The 21,340-nt window shown below is 41.3% G+C and overlaps 1 protein-coding gene across 3 annotated transcripts in view; it reads right to left on the bottom strand.

Moving 5' to 3' along the window:
• Window positions 1–5,148: 5,148 nt before the first annotated feature.
• SPOP (speckle-type POZ protein) overlaps window positions 5,149–21,340 on the bottom strand; it is a 27,840-nt gene continuing 11,648 nt past the window's right edge. For all 3 annotated transcript variants that reach the window (XM_009321963.1, XM_009321961.1, XM_009321960.1), the window contains 9 exons: window positions 18,021–18,163; window positions 17,539–17,660; window positions 15,753–15,904; window positions 15,520–15,647; window positions 11,651–11,828; window positions 10,998–11,053; window positions 10,428–10,550; window positions 6,684–6,826; window positions 5,149–5,933 (listed from right to left, as the gene is read on the bottom strand). In XM_009321963.1, the coding sequence (XP_009320238.1) occupies window positions 5,789–5,933; window positions 6,684–6,826; window positions 10,428–10,550; window positions 10,998–11,053; window positions 11,651–11,828; window positions 15,520–15,647; window positions 15,753–15,904; window positions 17,539–17,660; window positions 18,021–18,098 (1,125 nt within the window). In that variant the 5' untranslated portion in view covers window positions 18,099–18,163 and the 3' untranslated portion in view covers window positions 5,149–5,788. The remainder of the gene's footprint in view (window positions 5,934–6,683; window positions 6,827–10,427; window positions 10,551–10,997; window positions 11,054–11,650; window positions 11,829–15,519; window positions 15,648–15,752; window positions 15,905–17,538; window positions 17,661–18,020; window positions 18,164–21,340) is intronic.

Raw genomic sequence — 21,340 nt, 5'->3', positions numbered from 1 at the left:
TGACTGCAAGCGATGGAGTTACTGCCTGCTCCTCAGCAGAGCCATCGCAAAGGGCACGTACAGCATGTGAACCCATTTCCCGGCAGCCCACGTACGTAGAAGCAAGCATGCAAGGAATTACTCCTGTCTCAGCTGCACAGAGATACAGGCAGTTGGACTAGATGATCGTTGTAGGTCCCTTCCAACTGAAAATAATTCTATTCTATTCTATATTAAGACAGACTAACTTTGAGGCTGCTATTGGGTGAACACATTATTACAGAACACCATTATTTCAATTAAGCACACCAAAACAGAGAGGCATAGTAATTATCTCGCCCGAGTTTGCTGTCTCCTTGCTGTACAGCACACAGGATAGAAGCCGATCTCCCCAAATCCACAAACACAGACGATATAAAGAGCAAACTTCCAGTCTGCCAGCTCTCTCATCGCTGGGCACAAACAGCACCGGCCAGTTGTCCTTGCAACAGGGGTGAAACCCCTTGACGAGCCTCCATCAACCGCCGGAGCTGGCTGTGAGCTGTAACCTGGCCACAGACTAAAAACTCAACATCCTGTTCAGCTATTTTTGTCGAGTGTTTTGTTGTTTGGCAAAAATTCAACAATAAGCAATAATTTTGCCAACGCCACCTGCCTAGAGAAGTGAAAAAAGTTAGTGGGAAAGAAAGGAAGCACGGACAAACTGCAATGCAGCAACAACCAGAATCAACAGTGGGAAACTCTCCTCCTAACGCAAAATAAAACAACAACCAGAACCTTGCAGTCCTACCCTAAGATTGAAATAAGTAGGCGTGAACGGGGAAAAAAGGACCCACCCCAGCTATGAGATGCAACAATCTTACGAGTTAACACTTACACTGCTTCAACTTACCACGCCTGGACAAAGCAGCAGACAAAAAGCACTCCAGCTACTGCCATTAGACGCGGCAGCGAGGAACAGGTTTGCAGACATCCACGCAAGGACGTCACCCTCCAGGATGCCACGCTATTAAATATCGAGGACCAGCACACCCACCTCCCCCCCGTGTCGGAACCAGATCCCCGTTTGACGAAGTGCCTTCTCTAGTAGGTTTTAAATGACTCAAAATGCTCAGGGATAACCTCCGCGTCTGCCAGGAGCCTTCCAGAAGTGGAGCGACAGTTTGAAAACGGTTTTCATTTGTTCATTTTCACCCCATTACTCCTAGATGCACAACCTCTGGCTATTTCAAGGCTCAGAAAGCTTCAGCGGCAGCTCGGTACAAACATCTGAAGAGTCCTTGTCCTCGACACTACTGCCCAGTTGCAAAAGTCAACGATTTTCTCTTCAATCCCTGCTCGGTTTCCCAATGGCAGAGCTCAAAGGAACGTTCCCGCATTCGGGTTAGAGGAAAATACTCCAGCATGACACAGGACATCATTTCTCTTCTGGAGGGCTGGGGGAAGTGTTCCAGTTTCCATCCAGTTTATCATCCACCATCTCGATTAACTACTGTTGGGTTTTTTTTGGCCATTGACGCTTTTCAATTATTCAAAGAGAAGCCCTACATTTTATACCTCTCCTGCCTGTGATTTTTCATAATTTGATGGAATAATTGCAATCCTCTCTCCAACCCTTCCCAATTTACCCCATCAATTAACACATTTCCTCAAGTGATTTTAATAATTCAGTCTTAGAGACGAAGTCTAATGTATCAAGTAGGAGCAAGATGCAAAATCCAAACCCAAACTTAACCCAAAACTCAGCTCTTGCCTGCACTCTGCCCAACAAACTTCAACTGGGTTAAAAGGCCACCTCCTACACTGACCTGCTCCTGCTTTATTTTTCATATATATTTTCCAAAAGCCTTCCAAGCCACTGCAATTTATTTCCCCAACTATTCCACGGGCTGTCAATTTTTCCCCCCCCCCGCTATCTCCCAGTTTCTTTTGCCCGTTTGTCTTCCTGTGCAGTTCAAGCTGGCACTCGCCCGCTGTCCCCCCTCTTGCTGTGCACCCATCAGCACCACCACCAGCAGTTTTAAAGTTAACTTTAAACGTAACACACACAAGAAATTGGAATTGCCAAGGCAAAATTTGCTGCAGCATGTGTCTGGAATTGCAGCCAACGATCCAAGTGGGCAGCAGGTCAGAAAAAAAAAATACACCCTCTGTAATTAAATGTCTTCATATTAGATTAACCAAAAAAAGTCATTAGAAATAAATGAATTAAGTAATTCTGCAACACAAGTTAAATGGCAGTCATAAGAGAAAGAAAAACTGCATTGCCCAAGCTGACTGAACAAGATAATTATTTTAACAAAGCTTTTTGCAAAATAAATTGCACGGAAGTTGAGAAACCTTCTGAAATGAAGTTTTTTAAAAAAATAATCTTTGGCTCCTTCAAGGAAGTGGAGGAGGAAAAAAAAAAAGAAAAAGGAGAGAGATGGTATTGTGTCCTTAACAGCAGTTTGAGAACCAGAACAAAGCCAGAGAGAGTTTCAAAGCACAGCAGCTCTCCCCACTCTGCTGTTTGTTCTGCTCATAAGCAGACAAGCTGTTTCCTTTCATCTGGAAAAACTCACACAATAAGAAAAATACCTCAATAGAATCCGAGTCTGTAATAACAAAGCCCAAGGGGCAGCCAGAAAGAAATCTTTTGGCCAGTAAAAAATATTTGGTGTTCGGATCCTCAGAGAGAGCTGACTGCTTCTGGGTGTAGGGCATACATACATCCTACCGCTGCCAGAGGAGGTCAGGGGATTCATGGAGGCATTTCTTGTTCCCGTCTCTCCTCCCCACACCCAGATGAAGGCTGCAACCCTCGCAGGTCAGCACAAAAGCGAGCGGAGGAAGCAGGAGCAAGGAGATAATAGTGAGAAGGAAGCACATGAAAGACTGCACACAGGGATGAAATGTCTCTCTGTAACACCCTTAAGGAAGGGGAAGAGAAGGAATTAAAAGCAAAAGTGCAGGGTCCAACCTAAATTCTGAATCCAGACCTGTGGTAGCTATGCTGCGGTTCAGAAGACCCGGTAAAAATGTCTCTCTGAAATACTGTTTTGATAAATATGCCATCTCCTTGTGGAATTCAAATCTCCAACTGTTCAACTGGCATGGACATCTCTGCAGTAACAACACATGCCACAGATTGTGAGTTAACTTGAATTACATTTCAGATCTGGGGAGGGGAGGATGTCAGTGGGAGGTTTATGAACAGTATGCTCTAGCTCTGATGTTGTTATAACCAGATGGCTTCAGCTGTATCATTTACAATAAAAAACAAACAAAAAAAAAAGTGAAGTTGACAAATAAATCATTAATTCACCTGCAACTGGAACAATCTGAACAAGGTGCCTCCTTCGCGGATCTCATTTCAGAGCTTCCATGACAGCGTATTCTGCAACTGCACCTGGCTCTGCAGGAAGGGCTGGGACAGACGAGCCCCAGAACAGATTATTTTCCTCCAGGTATCTCCCCATCCTCCGGGGAAGGAGGCTGCAAAATCTGTATCGCTTTCCTGCAAACACCTCCCCAAAAAAGGCCGAGGACAGGCAATGTGAACACCCGTTTACTTTCTTCCAGGCTTGTCTGCTTCCCAGGCCAAGGCTGAGCCAGGGACGCTCCTCAAACAGTTGGTCACTCTAACATGACAAGGATAAAAGGTCTCGTTCAGGTTTGAATATTTCAGTAAACAATGCAGTTACTGCAGCATAATTAGACATCGCTGTGCCACACAGACAACTTCTGCAATTACCTGGCAATGAACTTTTCATGTCTGTATGCAATTACAAGCTAGAAATGCTGGGTTTGAGTTCTGACAGGGTAGTGGGGAGAATCTCATTATGAATAAATGCTTTGCTTACCTAAAAGGAAATGCACGCTAAATCCAATATAAAAGGAATTAGTGGTGTTCGAGCAATAGATGTAATATGGGAATTTGTGAACCACATAAAAGGAAGGCTTCACTATACAGACGGTTGCGTGTTTATGATGAAAGCCTCGGTGGGGGAACACAAAAAGGGGCAGGGACCCTCTCATGAGTCACCATTTGATAAAAATAGACAGCAGCTAGATTAAACACATGAGCGTATGAACGGAATTCTCCTTCACGCAAGGGACAAGAGGCTGTGAGAGGAAGTATAACAGAATGAAAAATCAGAGACAACAGATACCTAATCTATTTTCTAGACAAAACAGAGTTATTCTCCATAATCCATTACGTGCCCTACCTGACCATCTTAAGGTCAGACCAATTTGCCACTGCCCTGGCACTGCGTATTTCAATCTAACCTCCCTGGAGATTTGGGGCTAATGATGACATAAATGGATGGTGTCTATCCTACCCAGACATCCTGTGTTGCACCTTAGTGTTATAAAACAGATGGCTTATTATACTGCTCTCCCTTCCCACATCTAAACAGGTACAGGTAAAAGGAAGGACCATGGGTCAGCTTCACGCAGCTATTATTAAAACCAATGCTCTCTAATATTTTGGAAATACCTGCTATGAGAAATAACACAGGTTTGCATTGCAATTTGCGTGCAACATTCTGTAATAAATCCCATCTGAGTTCCAGGAACAGCATGTCACTATCAGTATATGGCAGCAGACTGAAACTGAGCCTTTTGGGAGCCGGTTTTAAACCGGGAAGTCTTAAAAACAGAAAGAAAAAAAAAAAAGACAACAGATACCACACAGTACAAAATAGTAATTATTTATATTTTCAAAAAGGAAAAAAAAAAAGTTACCAGCTATTTTGAAACTTCTTCCCTGTAAGAAGAGTGACTAATAGAAAGGAACAGGACTGGCTCCTATACAGTCAGCAAGTCAGGTACAAACAGTTGTTAAGAATCATTTAGCAACTCAGGACAGGGACTTTTGACGCAGCGCTCATGAACAATAAAATTTCTCTTTTTTTTTTTTTTTTTTTAAAAAAAGGGGGAGGAGGGAAATAAAGCAGGGAAAAATGCCAAAAACATTTCCCACAATATCTAAAAACAGTAACCGTTGTTCTCGTCAGACAGCACGCTCCAGATCAAGGATTTTCTAGTCCTTTCAAAAACCAATACAGACTTGCCAAAGGCTGCCTTCAGTCTATTCACACCCTCCAGAACACACAGCCTTTCACTGTCCCCTTTCACTTCAACCTGTCATTTTATAAAAGGTGGTGTTTTTTTTTTTTTCTTTTTTCTTTTTTTTTTTTGCAATTAACATACAAGTGCTACTAACAGAGAAACTGATCTTCTTGTTGCTGGATGGCAATAAGGAGTTACACAAACGTCCAGTTTTTAGCTCAGCTGGAAGGACTTAAATTCTTTTTTTTTTTTTTTTTTTTATATAAATATTACTGGAGCTCCCATCAGGTACTTCCTTTCCAGAACCTCACTGGAAATTCTTTTTAACCCTCCAACGCTCTCCAAAGCTAAAATGTCCTCTTGCTCCAGGCATCTGACGATTTGTTCTGTGCTGCCAGACGCAGAGACGTTGTTTTCCCCAGTACCACTGCTGGGTTATTCCGACTTGGGTCGGTGCCTAAACCGAACCCTGTACTTAATTGACTCAGCCAAGTCGAAGGGAACACACAGACGATGCAGCGACAGGGATTCATTAGGTTGAACAGCCCCAGAGCCCCAGGCCCACCCTCCCCCCTCTCCCCAAGTTACTTGGTGCTGTTTTAAAAAGTCTGGGTGTCACGAAGCAGTCTCTTCCCCCCAACAACAGAGTAAAAGCTCCACAGATTTCGCTGTCTACCTGGTGGTCAAGGTTACAGCAGCAACAGCTGATGCTGCTTCCAGAAAAACATGGGGCGGTGTGACAGACAGGACTTTAGGATTGCTTCAGTCGCTTACGTGGGGGTCCCAGAAAGGGACACTGTGCAGAGGCCAAAGAGCGGTATGCCTCAGCCACCAAATGGGGATGCGATACTACCATAGACTTCCAGCCTGATGTCTCCATGACGTCAGAAGCATGACTAGAAATAAGAGAATAAATACGAAGTTATCAACTGGAGATAAAAAGAATTAACTAAATAGAGTCTTTCCACATGCCCGAGATTCCTGACATTTTTAGTGTACTGTTTTAGTACACAGTATCACTCTGGATGTATGTTAGATATCTGTTGTGAAGATTGCAAGCTTTGGCTCTGCTGGCACAATTGTATGCTGTACAGTCCTTCAACTTAAGGATAAAAAGCTCAAACAAACATGATCCCAGGTGGAGGACAGCAGGAACACAATGCTCATCTACCCTGACTACTCAGCACAGAAGTATTTTAAATCAGTATAGAAAATACTGAGAAAAACTGTATTAACTGACAAATAGGACTAAAAATGTGTCCAGACATCAAAGTAGTTGGTAGTCATTCTACATCTACTGAAAGGTCTGTTATGTTAGGAGTTGCAAATAGTCCCTCAATACCAGGGACTACCTGATACTCTACCACCTAGAAGTTCTTGTGATCTTAGGAAGACATCCATAATAGCTCACAGAGACAGTCCTGCTGTACACTGAACAGTTCCAGCAGGACAAGACTAATCTGCCCCAGGGCAACGCCACTTCTGGGATGCCAGATAAACGAAGGATCACAATGGGAGAACTAAAAAAGAAAAATAATAGAGGAGAATCTCCCCTGCATATGACAGTTCACAAGTTGTGAACCCTATTGCTAATAAACACCACCTTCCTCTAGATTTGTTGCATCCTGGAACAAAAGTAAACTCACTAGTTAATGAAGTCCACTGCTTGAGTTTTCAGTTGATCAGCACTATGTAGGTCAGCTAGAATGAGGATCTCAGCTGCATTTTCCACAGACAGGTTACTGCACAGTGCATCCTCACACATCACCTTCAGACGTTCCAGAGCATACTGCAAAATACAAGCCAAAGTACAGTTACAAAGAAGAAAACACCTTCTCAGGCCTGATGTGAAGCCTTACTTGTGCTCCTCCACTCTTCAGTAACAAACTACTCTATTACGCTGAACAGACCTCTCTGCTTTGCTATATGCATCTGAACTGTACTCAAAGAAGTGACAGCAAAACCAAAGGAGAATCATGATGTGCCCACCCTGAGGAAAGCAATGGAGAGGAAACATACCCACCATAACTCTCATCCCGGCCTTCTTGTGTTACAGGCTTACTGGTGCTGTGTTCATGCTTTGAAATGAGAATTTCAGGTCACCTGTAATACTTACTATCTCAGTTACTTCAAGGCACAGAATGCTAAAGCCAAATCTTTGTTCTCATTCTATTACTGCATGACAGCATTACCTGGGTTCAGTGGGAAGACCTATCTAACAGTGAATGCTCCATAGGTGTTCCAGTGATGTTTAGGCAGTTTTCACTCAATTTCTTTGCCATTAATGACCTGCACATTAAAATCAGCCTTGCTCAGGTACATGCTACTAGTTAAAATACTACAATGTTAACCAAATGCCCCTGATTTCTTGCGGCTATCCAGCTGGAAACAAAACATCACAGCATGTCTGTAATGCCCTAGCAAAAGCTCTATTCTAACTTCACATTCTCAACCTAAGAGTTTCTACCATTCAATTGTGCATTTGCCTCAACATTTTTTAGACCCACAGCGTTGGGCCATGTCAATAGCTTGCAAAATTCAAAGGATATGCTTAGAAGAAGAGTGCTGTCTAATAAATTTCACATTCTATTTTCTGCAGCACTTCAGTCAGTATTGAAACATGCAGACACAGCCAAGATTTTCAAAAGCAACACAGTGGTCTTGGGCAGACTTCAAAACGGTCAATACTCACAAAAACTGTAAGCCGCTCGTTATCAAGAATGAAACTCAAACCCCAAACCTCAGTCTGTTAGAATATCACAGCTGGGAACTGTGAGACTGAGATACTTCTGAAAATCTTGTATGTGTGATCTGACTATGGGGTTTGTGAGTCTTTGGATGAAACAAACCGAGTATTTCTGAATGTTTCTGAATATTCTAGATCCCATGATTACATTTCACAGGGATTAGCAGAGTAGTCAATTCTAATGCAGTTCTTATGTGAGTAATAACATTAGCACTACATAAATGGTCCTAAAGATTAAACACAGTTAAGTCTTCTTCACGTTATGACTTCAAATTGAGTGACGCTTCTAAAACAAAAAAAAATCTTTAAGATTTTTTTTTTAATCTGAAGATAACTTCATTTGAGAGTATCCTTCATATTGCTTATAAGGCCTTTTTGGGCAACTTAGAGATGACATGGTATGCAAGTTCTTCAGTATGTGAGGCCACATTCAGAAAAGATACCAGATTTGTAAGGACTGCTCTGTCAACCTGAACAAAGAGCTGGTAACAAGCTCATTTGCATGACGGGAGCGCCTGCCATATGATAAGCGCTGTTACTATAAATCGATTTTATATTCTGGTTGAGATTTTCATCCCATTATGATTAAATTTAAATGAATAATTTTAGATTATAAAAACATTTTTTCACTTAAGAGTCGGTGATAATAATTACTTCAATTGAGGCATGGCACTCATAACCAGGACAGTTTTCTCCCACCAGAACATCTGAGAAGGCAAATCAAATTTACTTGCTTAATCTGTATCAATAACTAAAACAGTTTCAAATGAGGGGCAAGCCATTAGTTTATATTATTGTCTGTCAGTAGCTTAAAATGCAGCAAACGAAGCTTAAAATTATTCCTTCTGTAAATTGAATATTCTCCTCCATGCACGTACAATTTTTATTTCGATTTTCACTACAAATAGCTCAGCTTCTAATTACATAGTTGGGCAAAAGTAGCCATTCTGGTCTCTCAGGTACCAAGATTTCCCCTTCCCCCCTTTCTTAATTACACTTAAAAAAACCACCCTACCTAATAGCATACTTACCCAAGAGGCTGAAATAGTATCTCCTGGGTTGAGAAGACGTGCTTTGTTTTGGTTTTGGTCTAATTACATATTTTCCCCAAGAGACAGGAGGAACTCAGAAGAAGCTGTTTCAGTCTCTTGAGTAAATATTAGATGTTTTATGTGCTTTCATGAAAGATTTTTTATTTCTGCTTTTAAAAGACACACAATGAGTTTAAAAGGAAAAAAACCTACATTAAAAGCCAGGAAACTCAAAGTTAAAGCCTACTCTGTCCTTAATGTGCTGCTTCTTACTTACACTTGTCTCAGTTAAAGATGGTATGTGAGCTCTCAATCAATACTCTTTAAATATTGAATAAAATATGTGGCAATGATTATAATCAGGCCAAGAATCTCCTTGCATTATTTCCCATTTTAATTCTAGTTGCAGTGGCCTAATAATGGCATATGGAGCATTTCACCTCTAAAAATCAGCATTTTCAATGAAGCCCAGGTCCGCAGTGACAGGGAATTTGATGGCCGTGTGGTGGTTGCGTGGAACAAGGTTACATGCATCCACATCTTAAAATCCACCACCCTAACTGGCACCCACAAGAGAATCCAAGGACTGAAGAAGCATGGAGACTGAACTACGCTCTCACCCCTAGAGGTGGTCCCTCCAGGTCAGAGTTGAGGCACATTGGCAGGGCAGTGTGGAGAATCTTGCACTGCTGCTACCCGTGCTGAACCTGTTCGATGGATAAATTCAGGACTTTAGTCTCCAGTGCTGTCAAACTGGCATCTTTCACCAGCACTAAGTTCACTTTTAAGAGAAAAAAGAAAAAGGAAATAAAATTTTGGTTATATATTACGAATTTTCACTGGTTAATACGGCTCACTAGCCAGCAGAGCACTCTCTTCTGTCCTTGGTGCTGCAAAGGGAAGGAGGCAGTGGCTGTCTGGCTGCCAAGGCCACAGCGCTGCGCCTGCTACACGGGGACTACCAGCAGCCTTCCAGTCAGACCATCCCCGACACCGCCCTGGCAAGGACCCTGCAAAACCACAAATGGGTTAGGCAACAGGGCTTCCTCCAGTGCACCCCTTCTCTCCATAAACAGCAGGGACTGCCACTGCAAAAAGAAAATAAACAACAGGACCTTCCCACTCTTGGCTATCCATCACTTTAGAGCATCTCTTGAAGCTGCTGATACCAGACCAGAAGGAGAAGCAGGCCCTGTTTGCCATGACAGAACACTACTTTTGAGATTTGGTAATAACAACACTAAAAAAATATCGCCAGGTCCACCTTGAAATTTTCTTCTCACCCCCAGGTCTTATGCTAGATTATGCTGAATAGAGATGTCCTCTGAAATTTTAAGAAAATGCTTAAAAATGAGCAGTAGAGACAGAAATTCCTGATTGTTACATGTTAAGATACGTATCTATACAGCTATAGATATCTTATATGTATATCCTATCTTATAGGTATCTTAAACCACATCCAGGTTTACCTATAAGCCACAACCAATTCAAAGAAACTGCCCAACCACAACGATCACGTGAAAAGCTTACGGCAGCAATCTCCAAGGAGCATTGTTTAAAGCAAGGCGCATGTCATTCCTGGTTCTCTGAACACCCATAAATCCCAACTGTACCTTGTCAGCAGCTGCCAGCAAGTCATCAGCCATTTTGTCAAGATTTGGTGCCTTCCCCGTGTAAATAAAGCACATCATTTCCTTAAAAACTTCAGGCTCCACATCATTGATTTCAACCCGATTCTGTATCAGAAAAATGAAGCTTATTAAGATCCTCACAAGAGGCTAAAGGCTTCCTTCTACCCAAGCTCTTTCAGTATTCAGAAACTGGCTACAGAGACAAGCTATTTAGAATGTGTACTACTTGGAAAAAAGAAAAAGAATAAAAAAGGAAAAGATATGGATGGAGTAAGAAAAATTCTAAGTTGTATTTCACATTCTCTACTTTTCCCTATCCCACCCCAGACTCTTCCCCCAAGAGTAACAAAGGTAACAATTGCCTCCTTGATCCCTTTCTTCCTCCCTTCAGGACAGCTGAAGCAGAGACCTGCATCTAATGTGAGAAAAACAGTTAAAAGGTGACAATCGTCACAAACACTACCTAAGAAAGTTATCTGACCAGTGATGCTAAGAGTTGACTAGAGAGCTATTCACCTAGCCGGAGAAGTTCTCCTTCCTTCAGGAACTTACCTTTTTACTCTCTTCCATCTCATGCTCAAACATGGCGCTGAAAACTGGGGAACGTGCTACGGCAGTGGGGAAAATAAAACATAGTTAGACATGCTCTTTTACTCTTCAGAAGGAGCTAAGCGTAGCCTGCCAACACCTCAACAACTGTCCTGCTACTTAATGCAGGAAAAATTCTCCTATAGTAGATAGGGCAAACTGGGTACAACTGATAAAGGAGTACAGGTTGTGACATAATGGAATGTAGCCGATGTAGCTTCAAACTGGGTATGGGAGAATTTCTTATGTCCTTTCGACCAAGGCTGAAGAGTACATGGGTGGTAAGGTATGTTTCTTGACTTTACAAGAAAGTATTCATCTGGAAATGTGGTAACTTCTCCTTACAAACGCTTTAGGAATACACTGTAGGTACACTACAGCCACAAAAGAATCCTCCTACCATCCTCGCCATGGCAGGAGGTAGGCAATTACAAACAGAGGAGGTATTTCCTCTCTCCCTGTAACAGTTCACAAAACGGTCTTTTACTACAGCTCTGCAGTTAAAAGCGCTGCAGAAGCCCCCTTTAAAGATGAAGTAACTCAAAAAAACCCACTTGTTTTGCCATCATGTTGTTGTCTCCTATCCCGCGCTAAGGCCCATCCAACTCAATACCGACCTGCTAGTATGGCTTTGTGAGCCTGGAACTCCTGGCCTGCAACGCACAGACAGCAGTCCGTGAAGCGTGAATTCTCCCAGAGTCCTCCCAACTCATCTGCCAAGCGGCACTCTGGTACCTTCACCATGTTCATAGTGTTCTGGCCGGAGATATTGACAGAGTCCTGTACCACACTCACCTGGAGGGGAAAAGAAAGCAAACAAACTCAAAACTCAAAAACCCACACTGGAAAACGGATCTCCCTACCGGAAGTTTTTATTTCCAGGGCAGGTGAAGGGAAACGCAAAGCAAAACCCACACCTCTCAAGCAGAATCACTGTATGATTAAAAATGTAGACGTTTTTAAGGCATCCTTTCTACCCTGCCTTAACCTTGTTCTCTGCTCCTCCAGCGTGTCTATCCCAAGTCCTAAATCACACCAGCAGATTTTCTTCTTGACCCCAGATTAACAGCACTTCTATGCAATTTAATCACAACTTTATTAGATGGTTTCTTAAGGAAGTGGAACCTTATTTTTCTGCTTTTACAGACATCACACCTGACCTAGTTTTTTTCCTTCTATCAACACTCTGAAACCCTCCCCAATCAATAATGCAATACAGACAGCAGTACGTATGAAAATGAGGTATACAGAGAGCTTCTATAACTGAGCACTGAATCCACACATGTATGTGCAACGGCAGTGTCTGGCCTCCCAAATGTCTCGCTGCTTCTGGTTCTAAATTTCTTAGAGTTCAACGCTTCCATCACGTTACAGATTAAAATGAACCCCCCCCCCAAACAGTAAGTTTAAAAAAGCAGCTTTACATCAAGTAATTAGGAAGATTTGGGGAAGGCAGATAGATTCCTTGTCACCTGCTTCAAAGCATACACGTTAGGCAGGGACCATAAGTAGCCATACTGGCTGATGAATAACCTATACAAAGGGAACCGTTAAGAGCCTATTCAGCACCAAACCATTATTGTTAAACACGGAGTAAATCATACGCCTTCTACAGCAGACTCCAATTAGAAAAGATCAGAGTGACTAATACTACCCCGCTATAGCTATAACAAAGAATAAAGGAAGAAGCTGATTGACAGGGAAGCGTACGTGAGACTATTTCCTGGGTTCGCTGTCAAGTCCAAGTTAAATTTCAGTTCTATTAATAACCAATGGCCAGAGAAGAACAACGGACAGCAAAGGAAGCTTCACGGTTATGTAAAAGGAGAAGTAAATTATGAAGTGAGAGAGATGACAGAAGCATCTTCTAAGGAAAAAACCTGCTGACAGCACATACCCCAACTCTTGAGAAACCTCCAGTGGGTTTCTGATGGCAGACACATCTTGTATAAATTATACAACACTCAAAACCAAACAAATATCAGATGCTGCTTGCCAAAGGACACTAATGATTAGCCAGAGCAAATGTGAGGAAGCTAATATTCTTCATCGTTAATTTGACAGCTACATCACCTTTTTGCCCTGTGACATCTAGACCAGCAACATGGACTCAAGGATGGATGAAAACTCATCAGATTCATTAAAAAGGAATTCTAAGATGTAGATCCCTTGCTGGAATCCAATACTGATTACAGACCAGCCAAAAAAGACTTGCGAACTGTGTCTCAAATCAACAAATAAATCCTCTTCATATATGGAAGTCAGTCAGTTACTGTCATGAAAATCTATTACATGGCTTTTTATGTAAGGAGTTTAGACTGGTAGATTCCAAGTGGTGACCAGCCTTAGAGGTTAAAATAGCTAAGGTTTTGCTTAAGCTATTTTCAACATCTTAGCAAGGGAACCAATGCTACCTAGCTTAGAAGAGAGCTATTACCGTAACTTTGGGAAGGCCATTCTTTTTGGAGATTTACCAGAATGATATTTACTTATGATGTTGGAATATAATTTAAACAGCAAAAAGTAATGCAGTTGGGATATGAACAATCAACCCCACCTGCGAAACAGAGGTTGAAAAATCCCCAAACTGACAACTAAATGAGGTCAGATTTGAAATGCTTGACAAGGAACATCATTCTCTGCCTTAACAGCGTTTTCAGCAAGGTCTGTGTTCAGCACCAGACATGAGCAGAGAACAAAAGACTTTTTCCTTTTAACTTTAATAAAGCAATAAGAAGGTGCAGCAAGAGACACTCAGCAGCCTTCCGGTCTACAGAAAACTCCAACATATCCCCACATAACAAGCATCTCAACATCCAGTATTGCTAACTCCTTAGAGAGTTTCTACATACAAAACATGCTTGCTAAAAGTACAGATGCGAGCAGCATCACTTGGCACCTGTGGCCAGCAGGGAAGCATTAGGAGAGCATATGGCACACCGGTTTACATGTTAAGAGACTTACTTACAAGCTCAGGGAAGAAAAAGGAGAAAAAAAAAAAGAAAAGGAGGGGGAAAAAAACCCAAACCCAAGCTGTTGAAAGTTCTTGCCAAACTGTTTCCAGACAGCAAAACCTTCCCCTCTGATACCACTAAACTTAAGATTTCTTACATGCTAGACTGTAGAACAAACTGAAAGAGAAAACAAGATATCAAGGCCAGGTGAAGCCAGCAGCAAGTTTCCTTTTCATCCAGAACAAACAAAAACATGGAGCTGAAGCTTTTGAAGGGAGTAGTTCAGTAAAGAGTGGAGTGACTTGAATTAGTACTAGTTGCCAAGACTACTGGTGGATCTCAGGTTTATCTACATCGCACCTCGCAAATTCCCTTCTCAGACATTAATTTTTGAGTTTCACTCCACAATTGTAAGTTTTCTGGCTCTTATCATGAAGGAAAGAGTAATTGCCAGACCTACAGAGGTGTCATCCAAGACACTGTCCTCTCCTCCTCCCATATTGCTATAAGTGTTAAAGGAAAGGCTCCCTCCACGACAGTAATAATTTATGCTACTGATTAAATACACATCCTTTAGATGTTTGTTAATTTAAGTATGTGCATGCTTATGATGGCCAAACGAAACTGGAAAAAAAAACCCAAACAAAAAACCAACCCAAACCCCAGCTGTCGAACAACTTTGAAGCATTTCTTTCACTCCTGAAAGAAAACACAGCAAAAGAAAAGACTCCCATAAAAACCACTGCAGGAGATCCAAAGAGAGAACAACTTGTTCTACCCGTCTTCTGGCAAAAATTACAGCTACAGGAGGTATTTTGCAGTTAAAAAGACAATGGAAATAAGACAGCAGAAGCTCCAAAGACACTAAATTAGGGAGTTTAAGTTTGCTCATTAAGGTTTCTAAGCTTAAATATGTAGTTTTAGAAATAACTGTCCACATCTTTGTCTGAAATTAGTATTAGTGAAATAATAATTTTGTAAGCAGTTGTAGAAAAATACAAACACAATGAACAGAGAATTGTGGTCACTGTAAAATTCTTTTTTCTTAAATTCTTTTAAAAATTTTTCTTTTTGTTGGCTGTATAGACATACTTAGGAAAATAAAGAAAACTCTTCTTTATTCAGTAGGCAAGTAATAGGCGGGCCAGTTTCCACTACAGAGCTAGTGTTGGTTATTATCCCAAGTGAGTTTCAAATTAAGGAGTACAAACAGATGGATGATAACACTAAACCAGAAGTGAAATGATAATCAAACATGCTTAATTCCTATCATCATCACCACACGTAAAAGACAAATATAAAGTAACAAAAAATAAATGGAAGTGAAATGTGATGAATCACAGAGAGAAAAAGCCACCAGCCGCATGCGCTCACACACACACACACACGCACAAATAAAATCTAAGTGCCATATAAACATCCAGTATTTCTCCCGATACCTCTGACTCCTTAAAAGCAATGATGAAAAATAAGGTCACATCTACCTTAAGCTAATGGAACTGCTATTCTTTCAGCTGCACAGGAAGGCTTACCTCACAGAAGAGAGTGAGTTTGTCATCTGGAAGAAGTCCATTGGCTTCATCCAAAAGAAAGTCTCTCCTAATAAATTTTTTGAATCCCCAGTCCTTGCCTTGTACAAATCGATATGCTCGCTGGCTCTCTGAAAGGAAGATATGGTGCTTTAAACATCAGCTGAGTGACTCGCTTGATCAAACAGCAAAAGACAAACAACTGACCCCATCAGACAGAAAGAGTTTTTACACACCCATTGCTTTTGTTTCTTCTCCTTTAGCATTCAGGATGGAGAATTTGAACTTTGCTCGAACTTCACTTTTTGGACAGCTCACCAGCAACAGATAGAGGGATAGATAATCTTTACTTTCTTCATCCAAGCCTTTAGGGTTCACACGTAAACACCTGTAGAAGCAGGCATCTGAATGAGATGTCAGGAACAGTTTTTGGCAGGTCATTCATAGCTTTCAAAGAAAGGGCATTGTGGAATTTTCACAATAAAATGTACAGCAAACAAGTTCTGTTTAACAGCCACTGAACCGCAAAGAAGTAACAGGTAAATAGAGTGGAACTGCATGTTACAGTCAGGCTCATGCTACATCTCCAAGACAAAAAATAATATAAAGGCAGTAACTACGGGCAAACCAATTAAAAAAAAACATGGGGGAAAAGAGGAGGGGGGTATGGTTTAAATTACTGAAAAGCACCCTGGATGTCAAGTTTCACAAAAGGAAAGTGAAAGAAATAGTAGAATGGAGGCAAGGGATTCGAGGAATTGCAACAAATCCAGAGAAACGAGAGGTAAAATTCCACAGGAAGCAACTGAAAGGAAAAATGGATTTCTGGAAGGCTGGTGGGTTCTCAAAAACATAATACTAGGGCAAAAAGAGAAGAAAACTCCTGTGTGAAGAAAAGGTAGTAAGTGCAGGAAGAGGCTAACTCATAAGCACTTCCATGACATGAAACTTGACACAGAACCTAACAAGAAGCAAAAACTAGGCCAAATGACTAACAGCTCAAACACACAAGGACAAAAAAAAAAAAATCAGAAAGATCTAGACATTAGAATGAGGTCTGACTAGCAAAGGTTATAAAGGTAAGTAATTTAATAACAAAAAGCAGTCCAAGGAAAGCACAGGTCTGCCACCCAAAGGAAGGGAACACAAATTGTAACACACACACACAAAATTATTTAGTGGCAATTCGCTGCAATCTACACTAAGGAGGTTTAAAGAAAAATGCTAAAACACCAACGCAGGATAAAATAAGGAACCAGGTGCCCATGGATCTACTAGGTCAGACACGACTCACAGTAGATACACATTCTGACCAAAGCCCACTCTGAGTTACTGGAAATTACTCGAGAACTCAGGGAAGAAAAGAAAGGTTTTAAAGGAAAGAAAAAGGTAAAAATAATGTCATCTTTAAGAAGCAGAAACTCCTGGGCAGGAGGAGTTATAGAACATGGAGATGATCAAAGTAACAATGTTAAGTCTCTGCATTCACAAAAAGCTGCCATAAAGAGAAAGGTAATGCAGTAGCAATAGTCTTAAATTGCAGGATTTAGAGTGCAGGCAAAAATTATCTTTTTAACAACATGGAGTATTAGGGACTGAAACTGGGAGGCTGAAACAGAGCTTGAATACACTGGCTGTGGACTCTCATTGGCTTATAAGAACTTGTGTTAAGATAAACATTAGTCAAAAAATCCCCAACTTAAGACATTAATAATCCTCCATGGCACATCTCTGCTTCAAGGCAGGATGTAGTCTCTCTTCCAGCTATGGCTTCTATTACTTCTGATGTTTTCCATTATCAGAGAAACACTGCAAACAGCCAGATCCTCACGTTTGCTTTGTGTGTCCAAACACTATGCTGAAGCAACAGTACTTTCTTCCTGTGCATATGTTGTACATCCAAGGAAGCAAGAACCCGTGTGCAGCACAAGTATTTTTTTAATATACTTCCTCTGTTATAGAAGCCCAAATTCTTTCACACAGTTGTACAAACAGGGTGAACCTCTCTGCTCTATTTCTTACCATTTGAGTTTATCATTGGCTCCAGATGAAAAGGTTGAGCTTTTGATGACCTCACCCATTTCTTCTCGGCAGAAGCTGAAGTTGTTTATGGTCCACATGTAGGAAAACTTGACCACCTTGATCTTAATACAGAGGATAATAGGCAGTTTAGGGTCCACCTCCATCCACCCTGGCCACCTCAAAGGCAAAAACTGAAAACCTGGAAGTTTTACTTAGTCACTTGTGTGACAAAGCACAAGACAACAGAGTCTGGAAATGGCTGGCAGTGGCAGCTGGACCACTCCAACTTCTCCAACTGCCTCCTCCAAAGTTCTGCCAAGGGCAGAGGGCAACATTCTGCTGTTGCCTTGGTGAATGCTCACTGTTAGCAAGCATGACATTGACTGAAAATCCAGACTCTAAACTTGTTTTGAATAAATTTCTTACCACAGGTTCTAATCGCGTAACTGTGCGCAGAATATCTCCGCACAGTGTGGACTTACCTGAGTGTAGCACCAGCTCTCTGCTACAGGTCCACTCGACATTTCTGCCGGAGGAGGAGGACTCGGCACCCTTGACATCGCCAGTTTGAAGATTAAACAGAATTTCACAACTCAGTAGAAGAAATTTATAATTGATCTTCACCCTGTCAGTCCCCAAAAAGAGAAAAAAACCAAAACTAAGAACAAAGAAAAAAACTTCCGGAGTGCTGTTAAATCTCATGGGACAAAAGTTAAAGCCATCATGCCTTCTCCCTCCCCCCCTAGCACCTTCAAAATATGATGTTACATTTAAACATTTTAAAGTGTTACCATATGTTTTCTGAAGAGGGGATATACCACCTCCACTCATTCTTTCAATATGCAGCTCCTTATAGGAATAAGCCTAGCATATAATTTCCTTTACGAGTCCAAGACTCAAATAGGAGACTCCCCACTTGACTTAGAATTTACTACTTTACCCTGAGGCCACCATTTCAACTCACTACTTACTCCCTATTTTCATTTTGAGTCTCAGACTATCAGAGATCAGATGTGACAAATGAAGTTCTTAATCTGAAAAAGCTACAGGTAGCAACATGCAACCCAAACTCAACAGCAAAATGAAACCCTAGGTTCAGAGTGACTCCGGTAACATCAACAGAATAATTTCCTATAGTTTAAACCTTCTCCTGAAGCCTTACTGTTAGGGAAGGTGTTGGTAATGATTTCTCTACTTCAAACTGAATCCCTTTGGCCAGAGGGAAATTCTCATTGTCTTTATATGCTAGTGAAGTTCCCAACTTCTAAGTGCCGAGTCAAATTGTCATCTGCAGAGAACATATGGGGTTAAAACCACGGCTACACACCTGAATGAGTACACAGGCACAACTGATAAAACAGGCATCTAGTTACCAGAAGGGAGGTTTTAAAACAGAATAATCAACCCATCTCTGACTTCTGAGTCCTGATCCCTAAGGCAGATAGATACACAAAACGTCTTCAAAGATGAGCTCGAAAACTAGGATTCGTGACTTTGGCAGATATAAAAGCATCACATGCCTTACAGTTTAGCCTTCTGCTAAACACTTTCTGTTTCGCAGGTGGTATTTATCTGCCTTCCGCTTACTGCACAGGAGAGCCAGTGAACCACAAGAACTCCATTGCTGTTAGTTTTGTCCTCAAAAGGATTAAAAAAAAAAAAGGGTGAGTAAAAGACAAAATTGTTATCTTGCAATACAAATTGCTTTAAATACAAAGGCTGATATTGAGGTTCGTTGGGGGAGAAAGGTAAAGCACAGGCTTTACCTCCTCGCTCTTGAGGAAGGCCGAGTCATTAGCTGTTGAAAGGAAATGGTGGAAAGCATAGGGAATATATACCTAAAAACCCCACACCTCAAAACAACAGGAGAATATTCACAATAAGAACATAAACATATATGCACATAATTCCCCCCAAACTGCTGTCAACGTAATTAGGAGTCTTTAAGTGCAGTAGCAGGGCAGGTCTGGATTTGAGTGCAGGCTCCAGCTGCAGACCAGACCTCTCCCAAGCAAGGCTTGCATCAGCCTCCACTCCAGTTTTTGGCTGCGTACGTGGGTTTTGAGTTCTATGCACCTTCAGAAAGTACCTGGAAATACTGGTACACAGGCATCATCTAATAGTAAGACAAGAGTGGGGTTTTCTTCAGGTTTAATTTCCTTTAAAAAAGCACAAGTGAGCCCATGTAAACACTGGGGAAAAAAAAAAAAAAGAGATACTGGCTATCAGGAGCTAAGAAATAAGTATTTAACCCTGCAGAGACACACATTTAACTCGATGGAAATTTATTTCCTGGAGCAAAGCTCAGAGGCAAACAACTAACGCCATAAGATCTGAACTGCAGACAACTTGCACTAATGTAAAAAAAAAAAAAAAAAGAAATCAACATTTTAAAAAGAAAGGGACATCAATATGCACTTTAGGTACTTGCTGTAGGTTTTATTACATTAAACTTAAAATTATCACAATTCCTGCAAAGAAATTCAATTAAACCACTCTGTGTCATTCAAATGAAGCCAAAATTAGCAGACACTAGTTTTGAATACTTGGCTAACTGCCCTTCCACGGGCAACATTCAGTCTTGCCTCCGAGGACATCACCGCTTTACTGTCTCCAGTCACAGGTCTTTGAGGGGCAGATAAAACCTGAAATTCCAGCACAAGCAGCAAGAAACACCTCCTCCTCACCACGGCTGGGGAAGGGATGCCTTTTTGCTGGTTGTAGTCTATGGGGAGGAGAGACCCAAGCTTTTTCCTTCCCCTCGGGGTTCACAGAAGCACTGCTCAACTCCACCCAAGCTGTTACATTGTTCTGTTCACAGCTATTTTTAATCTACATTATTCCAGTGATCTGTTTTATAGCACAGGCACAAACGACAGGGACAAACTCCTGAGAGGGTAATAAGCAGCCAGGGAAAGGATGAAGTTTCTTAAGCTTACCTCCTCACTGACGGCAACCTGTCTGCACACTGAGCAACAAGATGCTAAGCCTAATGAAAAGGTTTGACCAGAAGAAAACACAACGAATAAATAAAACACGAGAGTGGGATGTGAAATTAGATTTTTTTTGTTGTTGTTGTTAAAACTGTAGTTAGTTTCAGTGATTTTAGTTTTTAACTAACATCTTTTTACTCAAACTACTTGCAACACGGAAGTATTCAGGTCTCTTAAAATACTTCCTTATGCAGAGTGAGAAATAATGCAACTTTTATTTAAGAAGCATTAGAGGGATGAAGAAAAGACATAAAAATAACTTAGCTTAAAATAACTTTTGAATTCTCTGAAACAGCGACACTGTGGCCCTCCATACACCTCCCCGTGTACCTGGCCAAAATGGAGGTGCGAATGAAACCTCAAGCCACAACAACCTACTCAGTCTTCCTCCTAACAGGGATTTTGGGCACAGCCCATCACTGCGAGACACCCTAAAGCTCCATGTTTAGAATGGCCGGAGACAGCAGTGCAGCAGCAGTGTCCATCAGCATCTTCCCGGCGACTCTGTGAGGCCACAATGCTGTTCTCCTTGCCTGGCTTCAGAATAATTACGAGGAACAGATCCAGAACAGTTCAGGTAAGGAACCGATTTCCACATAAGTTATTTATCAATAATAAGCAGTTTTCTATAAGAAGACTTCTACTTCCAGGTAAACTGGAGCAATTAAATATCTCTACACACACATTAGAGAAGTGGTTTAACACGAAAGGTGATCACACAGTTAAAAGACTCCAGTGGGTCCTTCTTGAAGACAGATTGGTAAATTTAGTGTTAACACCTCCTTTTATGGCATGAAAATGAGGGATTA

This window comes from Pygoscelis adeliae, unplaced genomic scaffold (assembly GCF_000699105.1).
Source record: "Pygoscelis adeliae isolate BGI_AS28 unplaced genomic scaffold, ASM69910v1 Scaffold504, whole genome shotgun sequence".
Classification (NCBI taxonomy): Eukaryota; Metazoa; Chordata; class Aves; order Sphenisciformes; family Spheniscidae; genus Pygoscelis; species Pygoscelis adeliae.
This window is presented reverse-complemented; position numbering and strand designations above follow the sequence as displayed.